The following is a 14559-nucleotide window of genomic DNA, read 5'->3' on the forward strand; positions in this document are numbered from 1 at the left end:
CTTAGTCTTTCCAGTATGAACAGAGAAAGCTCTGTTAGACCTAGCGCCTTTAGTGAAGGAAGAAGAGGAAAATTGAATGTCCTAATTTCGAAACTCCAGCTTCAAACCTGATGTTTAGATTTGAGAGCAGTACTTTTGTGCAAGAGCCAATTTCCTTTTGTTTCGCACCCCTGATCTTTTGTGCTACCCTTGCAATTTTCCCTACAGTTTTCAGGTTTGGTTGTTTTTGTTTGCATTGTAGGTAAAAACAGAATCTTAGCAGAAAGAATGAGAAGAGAGAAACAAAAAAAGAAAAAGGCACCCTGTAATTGAAAATGAATACATGAAAACTAGGCTTTGGTTAGTAGTGGGACATCACAGAACCAAAAACCTAAAGCTGTTTGGAAGTCATTTAAATTCAATGTTCGCTTAAAATTTCCTTTTTTTTTTTTTTTTTTTTTAGTAGTTTCTGATAAGTGTCTATTGTGAGTATCACAGAGATTTAAAAAGAAAGCCCTCATTACGTTTGTTTAAAGGTCAGCATCCAGATGTAATGAATTCTTCATGCTGTTGACGAAGCCTGGTCTCTAATCCTGTTTGAGGAGATGAAGTTTTGCCAGACTGATCCAATTTCTAGCAGTTTGGTTATAAGATAGTTTACACTGAGTATTTAAACTATATTTACTGCAGAAAAGCTTGCCATCAAAAAACACTTATGCCTGTAACATTTCTGGGTCTGGTGTTCGCTTTGGTTTGGTTTACCCCATTTAAACCAACAAATAAACCATCAACAAAAGTTATATTGTTTCTTTGAACACCACATACTTCAACTGGTAGTAACAATCAGACCAAATTTTGGCACTTCTCAGGCAATGAAGACAGATTTCTACTGCATGATCTGTTGATGCACTTTCCAACCATTTCATAGGGAAATGATGCTAGCCTTAAAAACCTTAAATTATAGGACAAGTTTTGCCATGTTGAATATACTTCCTATTTTGAAAACATTATAAATCAGAATCTTGGAGTGTCTCTAAAGTATTCCTAACTACCACATTTTGCTAGTAACCCCTCAGTCTTTCAGCAGGGACCTTTTTTTTTTTCTTTTCTTTTTTTTCCCCCCAGTCTTTAACTACAAATTATAACTATTTAGGGTAATAACTTGGTGACATTTGAAATGTTCTGATTTTGACTCTTAGTAATACAAGAAAAAAGATGTCAAAATCCTTCAAGGTAAATACATAATGAGTCTGTTTAGAAAAAGTAAAACGTTGGTGAGATTGGGATTTACTTTTCATTATCATAAAATGTCATAGCTAGACTTTGTCTAGGAAACAGGCATGCTGCTCAAAGCTCAAATGAAATTTCAGAAAGGTGAATCTTTACAGGTGAAGGTAAGAGAAGGAAGGTAAATTTAAGATTTTTCTGAAATGCAAAATGATTCTACTGCACATAGAGAAAGAATAATATTAAAAAAGGAGATTTTTAAAACCTATTTTATTTTGTTATTACATGGCTTTCATCAAGGTAAAGGCAAACTCTAATTGAGATTGATTAACAATTGTGTTCAACTGAAATTGGTGGAAAATTGGGAACTCTTCCTTTATGAACTCTCAAACTATTTTGTGGCTGTGGCTCTTTTTACACTGCTTCTTTCTATGTGTTCTTTCTGGAGACAGTCATTTAAAAGGAGCTGGTGATTCTGGGAGCCTGAATCACTCCTCTTCCATCCCTTCATTACTTGTCGGGTTACCTTCTGTAAGGGGAAGAGAAGACTTGGGTGGGCAATGAACAGTTCTTCTAAAATAATTCTTTTCCTATAAAACTATATTCAGTTATCTCATTGAGGAAAGAAAGGAGCATAAAAAAAGCAAACTTTTGGGAAGTTTTCCAAACGAATCAAATGATAGTGAAGTCTGTACCTATTGCATTTTTCATAGTAAGTAGTATACCTAACTGATGATCTCTGTCTGACAAATAGAACCGGATATATAGTTTTAAGGAGTATCTTCCTTCCTTCCTAATGTAAACTTCCTGCAACATCATGCCAGCATACCCCAACCTCAGAAAACACAAAGCTAAAATATTGAGAGGTATAAATCTGTTTTGTCCTTATCTTGCAAAAAATAAAGCCAGTCTTGCAATTTGTGATGTGCAAGAGATTATGTTCTCATTGTATGTCTAACATGGGATATTAGAATTGAGAGATCTGAAAGTAGGTCAATGTCAGGAGGCACATGTAAGCACAGTATTTTCTTGTTAGCCTTGAGAATAAATTATACTTTATAAAAAAATAACAGAAAGGAAACAAAGTCTGTGTGAAATGAGATGATTGAAACCTGGCAGAATACTATACTGCTGGGGTTATAGGAACTGCTGAAGTGCAGAGTATTTTACTCAAGCAATAAAGGGAAATCTAACTTTTGTCAAACTTCACTGAAGGCCATGTTAACTTCAAATCAGGTATGCTCACTTTTTTTAATGTTCATATTTATATTCATGAAATAGAGTTTTTACACAGAATTTTCCAATTTTATTGATAGAAATCTGTCTTTGATTCTTAATATTGATACTTTTCAATTTAAACATAATGCAATTTTTAGGGGGGTTTTGGGTTGTTTTTAGAAAGCTTTATAAGCACTAATAGATTTCTCGTGTTCTACAACTGTAGCAGATGAATTCATTGAACTTTTTACAAAATGAAGTGAGGTTCTGCTAGTTGAGATCTCAACATAATTTAAACAGAGATTGTTCCAGTCTGTTCTTCTTCCTGTACGACTAGTAACTGAACTTTGTGATTAAAACACTGTCTTCTGAGAATGCTGGGATTCTTAGGCCCTGAAGGAGGATAAGAATGCAAGTAGAAATATTAGAAATGAGGGAAGAATTTAATTAGAGCCTGAAAAGCACCATACAGAAGTCGGCCTACTCAGCCACTAGATGGCAGTTAAGTATTTTTGAATGGGCTGTGCAAGGCACTTGTAAACCATTGCGGGGGAAAGAGGGGTGGATGGGAGGGGAAAGAAGGGGTGTAATCCTGGAGATACCCTACAGTGAGAATATTAATTTTTATTTTTAAATAAGTCAGAAAGTGATGTCTTTCTGGTGGTTAATAAAAGTATGTACACTTACTGTGTTTAATCTGACCAAGGATAGTAATTGGATCAACTCTCATAGATAATAAAATTGAAATCAATGATAACAAAAAAACCCCAGAAATAAAGCAAAACTCTTGAAACATTAGATGTTTAAATATTTCTGTTCTGTCACTGGTTTTGATTGGTTTTTTGTTTAGGTTTGTTGTTTGGTTTTTTGTTTTTTGTTTTTTTTTTTTGTGGTTTTGTTGTTTTTTTTTTTTTTAATTGAATAGTGAAAGGAACACATTTTATTTAATCTGAGACTTCTGAATGGCTGTAGTTGATAATTTAAAAGTTTTACTGCTGAATTACTATCATTTAAATAGAGGTCAATTTTTTGTTGGATATGAGATTCGTTTCTTCAACCATAATCCCAAATCTTTTCCATTTAGTTCTGATGAGAAAGAGATTAAAAAAAAAAAAAAAAAAAAAAAAGAAAAGAAAAGAAAAAAAGGCAGGGGGGATAAAATTTAACCAGACATAATTTCAATTGATTAATTGACATGGAGTATAAATCATAGGCTCCATATTTAAACAAAAATAAAAAAAGGAGTATAGCATGTCAAGCCTGTGTGGTGGAAAAATAAGTTAATTCTTAGAACAAATGTTAGTATTTTGTATTATATTCAGACTTCACAATACTTGGACTGACTTCCGTTATTTTGCTTGAAGGCAGTATTTGCTGCTTCAAAAGGAACAATATGTTGGTATAATTTTCATTAGAGTGACAATAGCACATTTTTGCACTCTTCTTCCTGCCCATTGTGAGACTAAAATTTATTTTGTTCTGATCTGTGTTCTTGATGTTAATATCAAGATGAAGTTTAACTTACATGCTCATTTCAATTTGAAAGGCTCTTTATTGTGTTCTTCCACTTTGATATGTGGCAGGATACCACAATCATAGCTCTGGAATAACATAAAAATCATAGCATAATTTAGGGCTGTATAGACATCGAGAGGTCATGTTGTCCAATCCCTTCCCTACCAGCACCCTTCTAAAAGCAAGGCTAGCTCAGATGTTTGGTTTTCTCAGGACTTTGCTCCGAAGATGGGTATGTGGTAATGCTAATACTAATCTTTGCTTTGCCTAGTCAGTGGTAAAATGGTAAGTCTTGCTATGTTTCTGATGTGCTGTATTCACAACAACTTAGAGAGATAAAAATGCATGCTCCAAAGCACATATATTTCCTATGAGTTACTACTAAATCAAATACTGTGTGCTTTCAAGCATCAGTTAAAATTCTCAAGAATCTACTGGTTCAGTTCAAGTGATTTACCTAGTTTTACTACTTCTACATCACAAAATTTTATGAGAATATGGCAGAGTATAATAAAATTTTTGCATCTTATGATTAATGAACATTCTGCATTTTTCCACTTTAACCATGCTTTATACTTGGACAAAACCAGACAGACTTTTTTGTCATTTTAGGTACAACAAATAGCACTAACCTTCAGGTTCAGGCAATAATAATGTATGAACAGTGTGTTTGCAAATTCAATGTAATGGTAGTTAATTTAGGATTAGACTTCCCTTTCTTCTCTCTTTGATGAGAAAACAAAGAGAAATGAGAGTAAACCTGAGGGATTTATTTACTTTTATCTGAATTACTTACATTCTGGTGGTACTTAAGATCTTGGCTATACTGTAAGAGATTTTCTCCTTCCTTCTCAGAAGATGAATTATTGTATGGGATAGGTCTTGGATAGGAAGAATTGCCTCTTTTCTGTCTGCGTGTATGTGATTCTGAGCACCAGTATGTTTCTTCTCTTGCCTTTTACAGCATTCTTCTTGTAAAGTCACTGCCACTTCTCTGAGGGAGCCGTGAATAGAAATGAATGATAGGCATGCATTTATTGAAAATGCAATTTTAAATTGTTTTCCATTTTCTCCTCTGACTCTTCATTCTTTTTACTTGTGAAAATCAGTAAATTGAGATAGTGTTCATTCCATCTATACATTCCTGGTCAGAGCAACATTTTAACAGATCTGTATTTGTTAATTCTTAAAATACAGATGATTTTCTCAAATTCTTTTTCTAAAATTTGCATTGTATTTCACATGAAAATCTATAAATTCCTCTTCTCCCAGAATGTGGTTTAAATTGGAAGTTTGATTATTTACATATGTAATTCTGCTCACCTTTTGGAGAGAAGTGAAAACAAAGAGGTTATGTGTAGTCACTGGAACTATACTATATTTGGATTACATAGAGTTTTTAGGTACTAAAGTATTTACTTACCTTCCAAACTTTTTAGAAGAACTCTATAGAAATTGAATTGAACAGATGAAGAAGTCATGTTAAATACAAGAGAGCAGCATGAAAAAGTGTGTATATAAGTTTGTGTGTATGTGTGTGCATATATATACATATATATATATACACACATACACAGACACAAACATACACATACAGATGCACGTTCCATAAATGTCTTCAAAGAATATCTGGTTACTGAAATAAAATTTCCTCTTGTGACATACCTAGCAGGACAAACTGATCTCATTTGTCAAGTTGCGTTAACGTGAGAGACTTCATCCCATCAAAAGTGAACCATGTTGTAAAGATTAAATTATTTTATTTCTCTCGGCATTAAAGATCAGGTGCTACCTTACAGTGGTGTATATTTTGAGAATTTCCACAGGATCCCGTGTGTAGAAGAGATATAAGAAATGTTTTTCTTAGTAAAAAATGAATACTTCTTTGACTTAGAAATATAAAAAAATATTAAAAACCCCAACACAAAACCAAACCCAACCAAATTAAAAACCCAAACATAAACATGGTATATTGTCCTGCCTGAATGAGAATTTAAAAGTAAAACTGAGAATTTCTACTCTTTGGATACAAAACAGTCTAGCTGATTTAAATTCTATTTACAATCAGATCAGAAGACAGTTATCATTACGCTGCCCATTTACGTCGGTATAATTAAAACCAGTAAGATCATTCATTTATTTTCTGTATTTCTAAGTATGTGTTTTCCTTTTTACTTGTTCATTAGAGAATAAGCCCAAAACTACTGACAAAAATTAACTTTCATATTCCTGAATGTTTAACTACTTCTTTGTTTTCAATATTAAACGTCTCCTGAAGAGAGAAATGATTTCTTTCTAATGTCTGTGATACCAAAAAGTTTTTACTTAATGTTTGAAAATGTAAAGCTCATTTTTGATAGTTTGGTTATGATTGATTTTATTCAATATTACATCATGCAAAATGATACAGCTTTGCTTTTAATATAGCCTTCACACCTTCAAAGAATTTGAGAAGCTGACTGACCTCCAGCCTCTTGCTTTCAGCGTGTTCATGGATATATTTCTGAAGTCTCTGATTCCATTTCTCTAAACTTTTTCTGTTGTGAGTAGTAGGCTCGTATTTCAGGGCAGTGAAGACTATTCATCCCTTTTCGCAAAGATTTATTCTTACTATGGATATTTTCTGCTCTTTATTCCCTGCTGGAAGCCTGAAGTAAAAGCAACATGTGAACCTCCCATTTTGTGGTCTGGCTGAACTCCTGGATAAAAAGGTCAAGTACTGTGTAGAAACACCATACTCTGGACAACTACTTATCAGGATGTGGCAAAGTTCACCTGGAAAATCAATAACTTTTTTGATCTCCAGTACTGGAGATTAAAAGTGTTACATGTTCTTCAAATTTAGATTATTAATGTTGACATTTTGGGTAGTAGAATCTTTACTATTATTTCTAGCATAAAAATTAGCATAGTTTCTGTATATAAAGAACACGGAAATAATAATATAATGAGACAGTTTGCATGGAGACTAATTCCCAGTTGCTGGTGAATCTCAAGTTGAATCAAAACCAAGAAAAAGCCTGGTATGAAAAACTTCTACTCCTTTCTCTAGCATGCTAATGTAGTGATGTTCAGGATATACCAGATTTTATTTTGTGTTTTAACAGAATGAGAAGGATGGTTGCCTTGGCCTGGATACACAGGAAAACTACCCAAACTATTTAGAATCATAGTTAAAATATTTTAGGACAAAGGCAGATGATACAAGAAAGGAAGTGATTCATCACATGATAGTCGTTTCAATAATCAGTCTAAATACTGAGCAGAAAACAAATCCAGAACAGTTTTTATCCCAGTTTAAGAAAATTTATGACTCTTAAGATACCTGTTGCCCTTTGGATTGCTGGGGTAGGTTTTATTATCTTTTCATCTGTTGAAAGACCTGAGTGCAGCTAATTCTATTTTAGCAGTCTTTGCAAACAACAGCAGAACACCTAAAAAGTCATCAAAAATAGTCAAGATAAGCCTATATTAAAATTAATAAAGGTCAATCTCTTTCTTTTTTCTTTCTATGTCCATTCTCATTTACTGACTTGTGAGCGGTAGGACAGTTGAGTGATAGAACGGTTAAACCAGCTTCTGGGCTAAATGATGTTATGTGGTGGGTTAAGCCTTTTTTGAAGTCTTTATTGTTTAATGCTGTACTGCTTCATGCTTCTCTAATAAGGTTATTTCATATATACTAGGCAAGAAACTTTCAAAAGTTGGGTGTGGAGGCTGTTGGTTTTTTTGGTTGGTTGTATTTATTTTTTAAAAGCAGGTCTAAACTTTTCTGTCTGAAAAATGCAATTTGCGCAAGCTAAAAGTAATATGTAAGATGACATTATGTAACTATACTTGACTGCTGTGTAGCTTCTAGGGTGGTCAGTGGTTCTGTGAGGTTTTATTTTATCTTGTCCTGTTTTCAGTCTACAAAAGTTCTTCTGAGCTTCCTTTTGTAGGAGAACTTGGGGATAACCTAGGGTTATGTTTCTGCTCAGTTAAGAGTCTTGCATCTCAGAGAGAAAAGTCTTTCAGTCTTTGATGTATCTCGGGTTGGTTTTTCCTTTTTATTATTTACTAAAATTGGAACTGTAAAGAACCGGGATCTTATCCTCTGAAATGCTCTTAGCCCAGAGATAAGGTATTCAAAGTGTTCAGGAGCAGAAGTTTCAAGAAACTCAATCTGTTTTCTTCTGACTTCCATTTGTAATGGCATTTGTAATGTGTGCACCTTTCTTCGAAGGTCCATGCTACCTGCTGATCCTATGTTTATTTATTTGAACTGTTTGGATTGCAATAATTATTGATTTCTGCATGTACTGGGGTTTTCTTGCTATTGGTTTTGTTTTGTTTGTTTGTTTTTGTCAGCTATGATAGCTTATGACAAAACTTCTTGGTGATTAGACTTGTCCTAGATATTCAGTTTAGGAAAAGCTATATAGTCTCAACGCCAGCACAGTACAGGCTGGTGTAATCCATCTGTTGCAGTGTGTCACCAAGTGAGAGATTAGCTTGCACCCACCAAAATTAATTTTATCACTTCGGGCAGAGCAGTGCAGTACACTGTTTCTATTTCAGGGCTTGTTTGTTCAGTGCTATCCTGGGGAGCTTTGCATCATGTTTCCTTGTAGTTGTAGGAAGAACACGGACTGTTGCGAAAACCTATATGCTTTGTCCCCATACATGCACCTTCAGTATCATAAGAGCTTCTCAAAAAAGGCTTGATCTCATAGTTTGATGAAGAAACCAGTATCGAATGCTAATTCTACTTCTCAAGCAGTTCTTCCTGGTACTATTGGCAAGTTTGTCAGTGTTTGACTCAGCTTCTGCTGCTGTAAAACTAAATGCTGCAGTAGACTTTGAGCATTAAGTGAAATGTGAGAATTAGATGGATGCTATTTTGTTAGAGTGCAAATCGAGTGTCCATCACTATATTTGACAATTGCTATAACATTAAAAATACTTATTAAAAAGTTGTCTCTCCTGTTTTTAAGGCTGTTAAATAAGACAGTTTTAGAGAGAGAAACCTGAACAGAGATCACATTTCTCTGACAGAATTAAATTCTTACTGTGGCTCTAATTTGTGCCATTCGGTGAGCATGCACATTCAAAAGTGTTTCACTTTGAGTAGAAGAGAGACGTTTATTAACAGAGCAGTTGGAAAGGGCATCCAAGTAACTGGACTTTGCTAGTACCACCAGGTGTTGACTTACTAGAAGACCTGAGGGATCTTATTTTGCCGTCTTAATCCTGTTTAATTGTATGCTTCTATTCACTGTGTGTGCTTGCAGTCAGGTAGTAGCATAGACTGATTCATGACTGCTGATGTAGAGACACTAGAAATTTAAGGTTTTTTGGAAAAAAACCCCAAGAAGTATAATCCTGTCATCTAAATACAAATTCCATCCAGAGAGGAAACTTCATAATAGTGACAAATTACTGAAAACAATCAAAATGCTGATGCAAGTTGTTGGCTTGTAGTAGTATAAAGCATGAACTTCTAAAACAAATTGTAATATGTCTTTATTTTTCAAGTAGTCCAAAATTACCATTAAGAACTGTCATTCTGTTTGTTTTCAGAAAAGACGCATTATAGCTGTTTGTAAAATATAGAAGCGAATACGAGTTGAGATGGATACAGATAAATATATAATATAGACACTTATATGTGTATATATATACATACAGACTAGGGATAACTTTCACAGATGTGTGGGGGGTTTTTGCCTGGAAATTTTTTTATGGAAGGGTCTGTAGGTTTCAGTCACTCATCTGAGAAACTAGGATATCAGACTTAGTATAGGAGGTAGATGCAGTCCAAGTCTTTACATGTTTGATGATCTTGGACATGTTCTATCTGTACAGATAAGCTTTATGCTGGACATCTGATGTGTTCATGTGGAAAACATGACAAGATTGGAGTGAATCAGATGTAACGTACAGGCTTTTGGTACGTGTGCAAATCCAAGTGTACAAGCTTTATCCAGCAAAGCAAGTGTTCTCAGATCAGTTGGATACTGTATACATACAAGCCTATCAGTGCAGCACAGTCAGGCCAGCAGTCCCAGATTGAGCATCCAACTCACTGCACATAAAACATGTAAAACCTGTTTGAGAAATGCTGGGCACTGTTCTATAGCCATACACCTCTGGAATTTTCCCACTTGCATAGTTCACACTCAAGTCACCTGGATGAAGCAAGGCTTAAGCTTCCACCTTTCTTTCTTTCTTTCTTTACAGAAAGAAGACTGTTCCACAGTACCTGGGTCCTGGGTAAGAACTCTAGGCAAGACAGAGTTCCCTCATATCTCTTTTAAACCCTGTAGGTTTCTGCTGTGGAATTGTCCTCTGGATTAAAAATGAACCTTCTTTTCATCATGTATGCTTTTTTTTAATCTGAGTCTTCTGGTTCTTATCAACAGCTTTTGACTGTCTCTTATATGTATGAAAAATTAAGTCTTCCCTTGCTTATTCTTCTAAGAAAACTGTCTAATTTTCATTTTGGATTGGACTTACATATTTTAGATTCGCTTCCTTGTTGAGGAGAGTGGAAACATGCTGTGTCTTATGTTTGTTTGATACAGCCCTTTCTGATCTAGAGGTAGACTTTAAATTTCTTGCTAGGGTAAAGACAGAAATCTAACTAAACTAGTCTGGTGACATCTTAGAAGTCAGAATAAAAAATACCTAAAATAATTACTGAAGCACATAAGTACACAGGGGCTTTGGCTTGATTTTGGTTTATTTTTTAAACTAAGTATGTAATTTCTTCTGGATAAATATCCCTTCATTCACAGCAAGTTTTGTTTGTTCTTTATATGTTGCTCCTGTAAAAACCTGGATATATTTGTGACATATATATATATGTATATATATTTGTGACATATATATATATATGCACACACACACGTGTAAGAACACAATAGCAAGTCACCAGGTTGTTTGAAAGCCATGTCTCAAGGACAGCAGAAAAAATGTTTCTTAGAACATGGGGTAAAAAGTCTCTTTTAATTCAATCAAGACATCTTTTTTCCTTGTCTGAAGTGTTTAATTATCTCACTTGAATGCCCATTCTTCTGAGCTTTAAAAAATGCTACTTCTCTTGCAATTTTATGATATTCAGGGTAAATTCTTTTGTAAAACTGAGAATACTAGGGTTTTCCTGTAGTTCAGGTAGAATTTCAGGGTTAAAGGATTAACTCTTTTTCTTGTGAGCAGTTGAATCCAGTCACCTGAGTAAATGAATTTTTAAACAATGAAATGTTCTGAGATCAGCCATCGTTAAAACAAATCTCTACAGTACCATTTAATATTGTGCCTAATCCTGTTGGATTCAGTTTGTTTGTGGCAGAAATGGATTTTTTCATTCAGATGCAACTGGGAACCTGTATCTGTCATAAAACCCTTAGTGGAGTGTTCTTACAGTGTAAAATGGGAGATTAGGAGAGTTAGTCTAGGGAAACTGAATTTGTTCTCAAATAACTGAATACTGGTGTGTGACCTTAATAATCCTCAGAACACATTGCCTTTGATAATGTTGCCTTTTGAAAAACTGATAGGCCTTAATGTATTTGCAGGTGACTGGTAGGGGGATAAGAGTAGATGAAACAAAGGGATAATGGACAATAGAATATGCTTCCTCCTTTATAATTATAGAATCATAGAATGGTTTGGGTTTGAAAGAACCTTAACATCGTCTAGTTCCAACACCCCTGCCATGGGCATGGACACCTCACACTAGATGAAGTTCTTCAGCAAAAATGTTGCTGCTAGAAAGTATTGAGGTATTAAAGGAAACTGAGTGGACTGAAGCACCATAGGTAGCCTGTAATGCAAATGTCTTTTTCAGCCTTTTTTCCTTGTTATAATACTGTTTGTTAAAATATGTCTGCTGTGTTCATTTCTTCACTATTCATTGAAAACCTTTTTTGATATTCCTTTCTCTCAATTTTTCTTCAAAGTTTGGTAGGGAGACCTAGTTGTATTCCATAACTTTTGATTCAAAGTGCTGTTCCAGAATGTTGGAACAATGTAGGGGATCGTAAGTTTTGATAAAGGTGAGAAAGCTAACAATATTTAGTTTAAATGTAGTAGTTGCTGGTTTACTTCTGGGATTGCTTTAGGACACCTGGAAAACTCTAAGATAAATACAAAATTGAAATTTTATGTTTGAAAACCAATTCTATGCAAAAACAATTTTTAAAGTATTAATGAACGTATATTTTATTAATAGTCCCCAGCTGGAAGTTACAACTTCATTTTCCAGAAAGAAAAATGACTTTTAAATGTTTCATGTGTCAAAGGATGAGATGAAAAACATCATCTTCCAGAAACAAATCAAGGCAATTAGTATATCAGGTATTGTATGTTTATTTGTAGGCTTCTTTACAAGACCTGTACAGTCTGAATATTTGAAAGATTTCCTATGAAGTAAACCTACAGTCTCATCCATGAAGCTTGTGAATTTATGAAAGAGAATAAAAAGGCACTAAATTGTTTTGCTATAACTTGGGAAACATATTGCATGATAAACTTAATTCAACTAAATTCTTGAAGTGCTGACCAATATTTCAAATTTAAAGAAAGAAAGGAAAAAAAAAAAAGTACTAAAAAGTAAATGCATGCAGCTAGAAAATAATTTCCTTATTACAAGATTTTTGTATTGTAAGTCACATCTGTTCTTATCTCCTGTTCTCCTGGACTAGGTTGGGTTTTTTTGGTATCTTTTGATAAAAGCACAACATCATTAAATTTAGTACAGTTTGTAACTGATATTTCTTTAAAAAGCATGGAGATTACTGTACCATTTAAGCTTAATGGCTCCTCTATTCAGTCTACAGCAGGCAGCATCAGATGCTTCAGAGAAAGGTAATAAAAATGTGGAAACTGTCAAATACAGAATAACCATTCCAGACAGGAAGCTTTTCTAATGTTACTCACAGTCTGTCACTTGGCAGAGGAGTTTCAAATCTTGGGTGGGAGGAAAGTTCTCCCTCAGTTTTGTCTTGCTTTTCCTTCTCAAGTGTGCTGGCTGGTGAAAAGCATTGCTCTGTTAGGAGATTAGCTGTTTTTTTGAGAAGTGAACATTTGTTATGTTCTGCATTCCTAATCTGAATAGTATCATCAAGGTGCATATTGAAACCCAGCAGTTAGCAGTATGTTGAGTCTGTTCATGCACAGTTCATCCATTTGAAGAAACACTTAACATACTTTCAGTTAAGAGAATTAAAGCAGTGCAGTGCCCTTCCCTCCACCATGTCTGCATATCCATGTGTACAGAAACACTTGCAGTAGTTGTGCTTAGTGGTTGGTTGTTTTCTTGGCCAGTGTATGTGGGGAAGGGAGGGATTGCTGCTTATTTTTTGTTTTGCCGAACATAACAGTCTAAAACATGCTTATAATGACTAAGGTAGTTCCACACTGAAACACATCATTTTCCTAAGCTATCTGCTTCCTCTGTAAGATGCAGCTAGCCGAAATGATACCTCTGTCTTGTCATAACTGGGTTATTTCTGAACCTCTGGAATACCAATATTCTTGATCTAAATTTAAATTTTTATATAGTGATGAGTGTTATCTGGTTTATGCTTATTATTTATTTTCTTTCAAAGGATGATTTTGACGTGAAATCTGAGGAGCGTGCCAGTGTTATTCAGCAACTTGAGCAAACTATTGAGGATCTGAGGACCAAAATTGCAGAACTAGAGAAACAGTTCCCTGCTGCAGAGGTACAGACTGCTGGGAGGGAGCACGAAAAGGAGCACGAGCATGCAGTCTGCAGGGAACTCAGCAGTATGACTCTTCAAAGAAATGAAGAGGATACCTTACCCAGAACTGTGTCACAAGCAAGATCTGTACAGACATCACCAACGGAGGGTTATTTAACACACACAATGCCTTCAGCAAACGCACTGCCACAGCCACCCCCACCACCGCACTTAGAAGGGGGCAAAAGCGAAGGCCCAACTCAGAATCTGCCAGCTCTAGAACTACAGCCCACATTTTGTTCTGAAATCTCCTTAATTCTGTCACCGAAGCTAATCTCGGTGCCATTGGATGCAAGCCAATCAGTACAGAGTATACCACAGTCACCTCTTCCAGGACCCAAAGTTGATTTGTCCCTTGCGTTTAAAGGAGAGACTGAAATGCCAGTTTCCTATCAACCTCTAAGTACCGTAGATGTGACTTGTAGTGAACATCCCCCTTCTTTGCCCCTGGAGCCCATATGTAGCATTCCCCCATTGCGGCCAGCACCTGAACCAGCTGTAACCCTGTCTGGAGCACATGGCCCTTCCCTTCCCACTTCAATGTCCATGGCAGGAGTACCACCCCTACCACCCCTGGCTGGCTCAGGACTCCCTCCGGCTGGCTCAGCAGTGCCACACCCAGACCACTCTCTGCAGGACGTGATGATGCCACCACCCCCGCCACCTCCTCCACCTTTGCCAAGTGGGGAGATATTGATGCTGCCTCCAGCGCCTCCTCTACCATGTGCTGTAGTCCCACCACCACCTCCACCACCGCCTTTGCCAGGAGTCTCACCGTCTTTGCCTGGCTGGGGCATCCCACCTCCCCCTCCACCACCTCTACCTGGGGCTGGAGTCCCTCCCCCACCTCCTCCTCCGCCTGGCCTGGGAA

At 35.8% G+C, this 14559-nt stretch overlaps 1 protein-coding gene across 1 annotated transcript in view; it reads left to right on the top strand.

Annotated features, from left to right (window-relative positions):
- Positions 1 to 14559, top strand: part of FMN2 (formin 2) — a gene marked incomplete at its 3' end in the record, with an annotated part of 56271 nt that overhangs the window by 39731 nt on the left and 1981 nt on the right. Inside the window, exon 5 of the mRNA XM_010022585.1 lies at positions 13533 to 14557. Within this exon, the coding sequence (XP_010020887.1) occupies positions 13533 to 14557 (1025 nt within the window). The remainder of the gene's footprint in view (positions 1 to 13532; positions 14558 to 14559) is intronic.

Source organism: Nestor notabilis, unplaced genomic scaffold (genome assembly GCF_000696875.1).
Source record: "Nestor notabilis isolate BGI_N333 unplaced genomic scaffold, ASM69687v1 scaffold2499, whole genome shotgun sequence".
NCBI classification, from domain to species: domain Eukaryota; kingdom Metazoa; phylum Chordata; class Aves; order Psittaciformes; family Psittacidae; genus Nestor; species Nestor notabilis.